General features: G+C 32.6%; 1 protein-coding gene across 1 annotated transcript in view; it reads left to right on the forward strand.

The window, feature by feature from the left end:
* The first annotated feature begins 2,297 nt into the window (after nucleotides 1-2,297).
* LOC106463625 (potassium voltage-gated channel protein Shaw-like) overlaps nucleotides 2,298-9,807 on the forward strand; it is a 9,886-nt gene continuing 2,376 nt past the window's right edge. The window contains exon 1 of the mRNA XM_013923673.1: nucleotides 2,298-2,828. Coding sequence (XP_013779127.1) covers nucleotides 2,298-2,828 — 531 coding nt within the window. The remainder of the gene's footprint in view (nucleotides 2,829-9,807) is intronic.

Here is a 9,807-nt window from a genome sequence, read left to right on the forward strand (position 1 = left end):
AATTACAAACAAACAAACAATACAGCAATAAAGTTCGGAAGAGGGACTACGGAGTTTGACACCAAAAGCAAGCATGACGCTCCAAAAGTACAGAAACTTTATTTGACAGAAAACATACTTAACTTTATTGGATTTTGTTTTCAAATTTGGTACACTGATAGATCTTTACAATTCCCAATTAGGTATCAAGTTTGGTCTAAATATAAGCCACATGTGCAAAATTATTCAACGAAAAACGTCACATGAGCTATCGGTCTAACATATTTACTACAGCTTCACCTAAAAGTAAAAGTCGACCGTTTTTAATTATTTGTCATTCGGATTAAAAATGGCTGGTTTAGAGCATCAAAACTATAGGGTGGAAGTACGTGCAGATACATAAGTATTGGTTAAGCCAAACAAACTACATTAACAGTTTCTAGCTCAAGTTTTCAAAAGAAGCATACGGATGGACGGTTATTATTCATTGCTAACGTTTAAACATAAATTTGCTAAAGTTTTGAAGATAAAAGAAAGGAAAATAATACTTTCTTCCATCTTAGAATTACGGATTGTCTATTATTACTAAGAAAGTTCCATAATGATATTTCTTTGTAATTTTTATTTTGATAACTGAAGTAATCACCAATTCCGGTTACGTACATAAAAATACCTAGCATATACTGACATTAATTTACTGGCGACCTAAGAGCTGACTTTTCAAAATATTCTGTGAAGAATACTGATAAGGTAAACACAGAGAAGGTTCTGAACAAGACTTGTAATGGAAACGCCGAGACGAACAGTGTAGTTGATGAGGAAGAATTACAAAGGAAGCGTCAAGACGAGTGTAGTTGATGAGGAAGACCTATAAAGAAAACATCGAGACGAGAAGGGGAGATGATGTGGAAGACTTGCAAAAGAAACGTCGAGACAAGCAGAGGAGTTGATTTGGTAGACTTATGAAAGAAATGTCAAACACATTCTAGGTTCCGAGTAACATTGATACCAAAACGACGAATAAATTAAAACTCTTAAGGATATCTTATAAGCGAAATGACAAATGAACTAACAGTTCTGATGAAAAGGATACTTTAATTTGAACAGAGATTCTTAATAAAAAAATACAATATTTTTCATTGAGCATTAAAGTAATAAATATCCCCATAAGATGTTTCGAAGGGAATTATTCTAACTGAGCATCTTAAATAATAGCGTTTTATGGAAAATTATCTATCTTTTAAACCTTGTCATATATTTTAATGAAAATATTACAACAGTACGTTCTCCTGGTTTGATATTTCAAGTAAAATGTTTTAGCAACGTATCGCGTAATATAATATTCTATACAAATGTGTAAGGTACATTATAATATAATATTCTATACAAATGTGTAAGGTACATTATTTTGTTACGGAACAAGTCTCGTTCAGGTTGAGTTTTATCATCAATGGAAAAACAAAACAAATTTCTTCTACTTCTCGCTATGAGGCGCTGATGATGCAAAGAAAAGCGTTTAGTGAAGCCGGCCGCTGTTGAATTGCTTTCGAAGTTACTGATGTTTAAGGTAGCAGCACGTGTCACACAGGTATAAACAATTACCTGCTTGTAAAAACGTGTATCCAGTCATTGTAAGTATATTTCTAGAATGTAAAAAATGCAGGAATTAAAACCATTTGGAATGATCATTAATTAACTGAAAAGTTAGCAGTGAATGATGTGATATGAGTATTATAATAAATAGAAAAATGAGCCTCACCCTGTTTCTGTCAAATATTCTGTGTGTGTGTGAATATGTTCATGTTCTGTGATTCTGGAGGTACTTATCTGTGTATAAGGTTCTTACTCGTGCTATAACTACTGATTGCAAACTTGCGTAGTTTTTATAACGGCATAGAATTAACGTTGTATAAGTTTGTATGTGTATATATGAAAGTTGTCAATTATTCTACGTAACTTATGTAGTTTTTATAATGGTATTAACGTACAAGTTTCTATAAGATAGTAATGTAGTTAAAAACTTGTAAATAATTACAATTGTCAGAAAGGTAAATTAGGTTATCATTTCCTCCAAATATCTATATCTTTTGGAATCAGTTAAGGTTTCTCAATCCCTGGTCTTACATTTAATTTGTTCTAACTCGTGTGTGTTCCTCTGTACTCCTTAGAATAAAAGAATTGTAATACAAGTGAAAAAATATCATAAGTAAACGGCCTTTAATAGTAAGAAGTTTATACTAAAGACTTTATTATTTAACCCACTCTTTTACATTTTCATGATCAGTCTTCCTTTAATCTTATCTGATTGATTGGCTGGCATGTACCTTTCACGAGGCTATAACATCGACTCAAACAAACGTATTGTTTTGAACATTGGAGGTATCAGGTTTGAAACTTACAAGACGACTCTGAAAAAAATAGCAGCTACTAGACTCTCTAGATTAACCGAAGCCTTGGCGAACTACGACCCTGTGTTGAATGAATACTTTTTCGACCGACACCCAGGAGTGTTTACCCATGTTCTTAATTATTATCGGATAGGAAAGCTTCATTATCCCACCAACGTATGCGGCCCTCTATTTGAAGAAGAGTTGGATTTCTGGGGGTTAGATGCCAATCAGGTGGAGCCTTGCTGCTGGATGACCTACACTGTGCACAGGGAGACACAAGCCACTCTAGCGATTTTAGATTCTCTCGATGTGGCCTTTGATAAACTAAGTGATGAGGGTCTAGCCAAAAAGTTTGGGTACGAAGATGATTTTTTTTCTGGAAAAGTAACTCACTGGCAGAAAGTCAAACCAAAAATTTGGTTGATGTTTGCAGAACCATACTCATCACTAGCAGCAAAGGTTAGAATAGTTTATTGTAAAATGTTTAAGAACACGTAAGAATAGTTAATATTACATGTTACGCTAATCTTCCTCTGTATATAATAAGATCAAACTAGTATTAAATGTTCTATAAATGTTACACTTTAGTATAAATAAACTGGTATTGAAAGCAATATAATTGTAATTGTACAATATGAAAAATTTGTATTGAAAGCAGTAGAGTTATTACTGTGTGACACGATCAAACGTATGTTGAAAGTAGTAGAGCTATTGCTGTGTAATATGATCAAACGTATGTTGAAAGTAGTAGAACTGTTACTGTATAATATGATCAAATGTATGTTGAAAGTAGTAGAACTGTTACTGTATAATATGATCAAACGTATGTTTATGATCAAACGTATGTTGAAAGTAGTAGAACTGTTACTGTATAATATGTATGTTGAAAGTAGTAGAACTGTTACTGTATAATATGATCAAATGTATGTGAGAAGTAGTAGAACTGTTACTGTATAATATGATCAAATGTATGTGAGAAGTAGTAGAGCTATTACTGTGTAATACGATCAAACGTATGTTGAAAGTAGTAGAGCTATTACTGTGTAATACGATCAAACGTATGTTGAAAGTAGTAGAACTATTACTGTATAATATGATCAAATGTATGTTGAAAGTAGTAGAACTATTACTGTATAATATGATCAAACGTATGTTGAAAGTAGTAGAACTATTACCCAATGTGTCTGAGGAACAGCTTGTTTAATTGTATTTGATTTTCATTACAAAGATAAGATATGTCTGTGTTATCTTTGGATAACTTGTTGATCTTCTTTTCAATAATGTATCTGAGGAGCAGTTTGTGGTTGATTTTCATTACAAAGGTAAGATATGTCTGTGTTATATTTGGATATCTTGTTGATCTTCTTCTCACTAATGTATCTGAGGAGCAGCTTGTGTAATTGTGGTTGATTTTCATTACAAAGATAAGATATGTCTGTGTTCTCTTTGGATAACTTGTTGACCTTCCTCTCACTAATATGTCTGAGGAGCAGCTTGTGTAATTGTGGTTTAATTTCTTTTCAAGGGTATGATTCTTCTGTGTTATCATGTTGACTAATTGCTAGTAAAAACTTTCTGGACTCAACGGTTAATCTGAAAGCCCGTAACACTAAAAAAACCGGGTTTCAGTACTCGTGGTGGCCACAACGCAGATATCCTATTGTGTAGCTTTGCATTTAACAGCAAACAAACTAACGAAATATCTATTGTTTCACTTCGGCTTTGTGCTGTTGAATGGTCTAAATTGGCTGTGAAACAAATATATAGGCAAGAGTCGTACTTGGCAATATGCCGTGCATTAGCATCTTTGTGCAAACGTTCATCCATATCTTACGTTAGATAAGTCAAGCCCTGAATGACACCCATCTTTCAGATTGTAAGGCAGTCCAGATAAGTAAATGACCTGAAGAATATTTCAAATCAAGAATAACAATAATGAAAATTAAAAGAAAAAAGGAATCCACAGTAAATATATGTGTATATGTGTTTGCAATAATAAATTAAAGGGATAACAGCTAGCCAACAACACCCACAATAAAAGTTTGAGCCACTCTGATCGATTATTGGGACTTAACCGTTACTCTTATAATAGACTCAAGGCCCCAAAGTGTAAAGAGCAATTCTGAGAAAACAAGACGTGAGCCATGATCCTCGAATTTACAGTCTCGCAAGGTAAGCGCCAAATAAAAATCAGCCCATTAAAAAATAATTTAGGGTTATAAGTAAAAATAAAAATATAATAGATTGTGATGCACTACAGCAAAGAATTATTTGGAGACACAACATGGAACTTGACAGGGATGTAAATGAATAGGATTGCCGCAATTCCCGTTCCCTCAGTAATTATGAGATGTGACTGGAAGTTTGTGAACTTTTTGCTTGTGAACTCTCGTCAACTTCAAATACTTATTAATTATATTGTTACTGATATTAAGAAGAAGACTCTTGACAACAAATTTCACATTGTGGATAAGATAGTTACTCCTTATTGGTTTGGGATGGAGTCAGTTACTAACCTAAACGAACTTCATGTGCGAGTTTTTCTGCTTCTGTGGAGAACATCGTTTGGCAATCTTGTTGTAAGTGTATTTCTCTTTAGATATACTATTTTACTATCGAGAATACCTACAAACCGACGCTTTGTAAAGCATGTCGCTCGTAACATTACTGTAGTCACATATACACGTAATTTAATAGGTTGGAAACTTTTCAGAAAAGGAAGTAAATGTAGGGATGGCTAATATCAATCCTTCAAAAACAATGCTAACAAGATAGTATGGATGGCATTGTTGGCATCGTTTTTCAAGGATTGATATTAGCTATCCCTACATTTACTTCCTTTTTTTTGAAAAGTTTTTTCTTTACTTGTTTGCTTATTTTAATAATGCGGTGTTTTAATATACATAGGAAGGTTGTATTTATAATCAAATTCTAAATACAATGGAGGTTCCAACGGTAATATTTATTGGTTATCTATTATTGGCTGGTAATTCCTGTTTCACCCTGCACTTAAGTTTTTAAAGGAACACCAAATTTTTATAAAAAAAACTAACTTCAACGGGTAATGATAACATCGTTTACACTAGAATTATAATTATTTTATTACTATTAATTATTAATAATACTTATAAAAGCTGATACTCCATTTGAAACTATGTCACCTCAGTGAAACTAGTTGACACATTTGTTTAGGTTTTTGAGTTATCATGTAATAAAAAGAAGCAGAAGAAAGAAGAGCAAGAGATTCAAACTTTTTGCTGTGATATTTACAGACATTCACAGAATTTGTTACTCAGTCATTACATAGATATTGTTCTAAAGGAAACACTGTATAGTACTGTAAAGTTCTGATGACCTGGTGATAAGTTGAAATGTTATAGTACTTAAAAATGGAAGCAAGCTAAAAAAGTTGTAATATCAGAGCTTCCGTGTATCTCTGGTTAAGCCCCCACCCCCAGTGGCACAACGGTATGTTTGAAGACTCACATCGCTAAAAACCGGTTTCTATACTTGTGGTGGGCAGAACACAGATAATCCATGGTGTAGCTTTGTGCTTATGCTACAAACAAACAAACAAATCACTGGTGAAAAATATCAATGAAAATAATTTATATACTGAGTATGGCCCACATTTAACTCTAGTGAAAATTTTATGAGTATGTTTCAGATTTTTGAAAATGTGAGATTCGAATATTTTTTTCTTTTTCTTTTCTATATCAAAATCATAACAATGTGGGATACTCACTATAGATATCTCATTAAAAACTTTGTTTGCTGAATTTCGCGTAGTCATCTCTAAATTAGAATGTGAAGGACCAGAGGGAAAGTAGCTAATTACAGCCAACTCTTGGGCTACTTTAATCGAAAAGAGGGATTGACATTATAACGTCCCCATGGCTGAAACGGCGAGTATGTTCTTGATTCGAACCAGCGACCCTCAGGTTGCGAGTCGAACGTCCTAACCACCAGGCCATATCAGATCCATTAAAGAGGACACAAGTAAGGGAACAAAAAATCCAAGTGCGATGTAGGGATAGCAATGCTAAAAAGTACAGAATCGAGGTAGGGATGATTACACAAAACCATACAAAACTTCTTAAATAAATAGCCAGTAATTACTGAGTCAATCTTACAAGTTTATGGTCATTAGCCATTGTAAGACTGTATAGCATTTTTCAATTTAAATGCTTTATTCACACCTGATCTCATGCAACTGACAGTAATTCAACACTTATTTGTAGTTAAAAGTTATTCTTGGAAAGATTTAGCCACTAATATAGTTTTGTTTTATGGTTTTGTGCATTCATCCCAAACCTGTTCCTGTATTTTTGGGCATTGTCATCTCTACATCCTACTTAATTTAGAAAAACATTTTGTATTACTTCTTTCCCCACTCTCTTTTAAACAATTTCATTGAAGTAGATTGACAAGTGAACAATTGTCTTATTTTTATAATTATATATTGTTAATATTATATTACTTTTGTCAGTTTCTCTAATTTTGGATTACATTCATCCAGGACGGTACAAATACTGCAAAGCGCTGGACCGACGTTAAACGGATATTTACAGAACCAACGCCTTTCAACTTCACCCCAACTCACTACATGTGTATACAATCGACTCCACCACATGCTAGGGTCATGTCGATTAATGGATAGGACATTACACATATCTAAGGCTATGAAGTATAATATTACGCATACACACATCTGCCAGACTCGGCCACACTAAAAATCTGAAGAAAAGTAAACCGCTATGTAATGTATTGTTTTGATAATTAAGAAACTATTGTTATTTAAACTCAGACATCAATAACATGTACACAAGTCTGTAAGTTGCATAAATACTTGATCACCTTGAATATTAATTCGGGTTATTCATTCTTTATTTATTTATTCTTATTTAATATGTTTCGCAAATATCATGTTTGTGGAATGAAAAGTCACAAAATGGTCGTTATAAGAACAACCTGTACTGCTATCTAGCGACCAGAAATGAAACTGTTATTTATGAAACATGGAAATAATATATGCATATAAACTGAACTCCTTTTTATTATTTCCCCACAAATATACGTGTGGTAGAACAGAATATTATTACTGTTATATAAGCTGTGAAACACTCGATAATGGCAATTAGATGCTCAAATATGGCTATAACTCAACTTTAGTAGTTTTTTGTAAGCATCATAGAGTAACATATTGAATGCGGTGACCATTATTTTCTCGACCCACCCCTATACACTAAGCACTACTTAGTTACAAACATGTCCTGTAGGTTGAATATAAATCATTCTCACAATATTCGAGTAATAATTCTTTCTTTTTTTCCCACACATCGATCTCAATATATCCAGTATTGCAACACAGAAGATGAAGAGAAATTCAATAATGTTTGATTAATTGCAACCTAAATACCAAACGAATATTATGAAGTTGTTTCAGAAAAATAAAAAAATATATGTTTGAAGTACACAGTCACCCTAAGAATTTATTAGACACAAAAAAATACACTTGCAACATTTTAATCAAAAAGTAAGATGAGGAAAAACTGAAGTTAAAGTGTTATTATATAAAGACGGTTTAGGGACACGACTTAGTGATATAAAGTGAAACGAAATCGGTGATATTTTTCTCGATTGGGAAAAATATCTAAGTCGCAATTTAAAAGTCGGACAAACACGGATTAGTTTTTTCGTGAATTGGTAAACGACTTCTGAAAATGAAGTTGAATTGAAGTCGCGCACGTATGCTGTATAAGCCCTTGTAATAAACAAGCTTACTATGCGTTACCTGGCAATTATTACCTTCTAACTTGAACTCAAGGATAACATTTCCGGTACACAGTTTGTTAATTTTTTCTTTCAGAAGAACAGTTTCAATTTCATGTTTTATGTAAAACTTTTTCAAGTAATCATATCATGAATTACTTTAAATACAGCGATTTAGATGTGATTTTGTAGTGAACAACATGTGCGATTTTTCCAGAGCTTCTCAACAGTTTCTTTCTGGGCGTGTATAACAAACATTAAGATAAAATGGACTCAGGTGCAGTATCATCTAATGTGATTTAAGGTAAAGAGTACACACACAACAGAATTACTCTATTCATAACTTTATATTCCAAGTTGCTCATATTTTTGTTATTTTAGCTTAAAAAGTGAAACAACTTGATTAAACTATGTCTTTCTTATCAACATCGCATACCTTGAGTTCGTGGTCAAATCACATAAATTTAATGAGCATATCAGTGAAACTGGGTGTTCAATTAGGTTCCTATACAAAATATGATAATGTGGTTCTTCACTATAAGAAACACCCTTTTAAAAAGTTACAAAACAGCATAATATAAGACGTATGTATGTATAATCTTACAAAGTATTGTAGGAAATGATTTCATTGCAAGATCATAAACCATTTAAAATTTGTTCGTTAGTCAATTAGTTCTTTCGAAGATTGATTATAAAGTTATTTAAGTTAAGTTCCGCTAATACGTATCTCAGACAAATTAGAATCGCTTTATGAAAAGCTTATAATGGACAACTTATAAAAACCAACATGTTACAACATATGTGTAACTTGTAACAAACAACATTTAACAAGTTTATAACAGCCAGCGTATATAAACCAACATATAACAACCAGATTATAACAAACAACATATGACGACAAGCTTATAGCAACCAGCTTACAACAGCCAGTTATAATGGACAACTTATAACAACCAACATGTTACAACATATGTGTAACTTGTAACAAACAACATTTAACAAGTTTATAACAGCCAGCGTATAATAGCGAGCTTATATAAACCAACATATAACAACCAGCTTATAACAAACAACATATGACGACAAGCTTATAGCAACCAGCTTACAACAGCCAGATTATAGTGGACAACTTATAACAAACAGCAACAATCAACACTGTAATGAGTATATCTAAGTTTATTACTAACTACGTAAATCATAACTGTTATGATTATAGCTAAGTTTACTATAAAAAGTATATAAATAGACCACAATTAAACCTCAACCTTCTAATGGAAATAGCGTAATCTGAAAACCAACTGAACAATGAGTAAAGTCTAGATCACTTAATGAAGATATGACGTTATAATACAATTTACACTAAGTGTGTTTTATTAGTATGTTAAATATGTTGTTAAAGTTTAGATTACTTAATGAAGATATGATGTTATAATAGAGTTTACACTACGTATGTTTTATTAGTATGTTAAATATTTTGTTAAAGTTTAGATCACTTTATGAAGATATGATGTTATAATACATTTTACACTACTTATCTATACTATTGTTCTGCTTGTTTGTATGTACGACCGTTATGCTTTCTCACCGAGAACCTGCTGCATAAGCATGCGTAGTTAGAATGTTCCCCCAAGGAAAAACCACGCATGCGCATTATTCACTCGACGAC

The sequence above is a fragment of the Limulus polyphemus genome, unplaced genomic scaffold (genome assembly GCF_000517525.1).
Source record: "Limulus polyphemus unplaced genomic scaffold, Limulus_polyphemus-2.1.2 Scaffold1449, whole genome shotgun sequence".
NCBI lineage: Eukaryota > Metazoa > Arthropoda > Merostomata > Xiphosura > Limulidae > Limulus > Limulus polyphemus.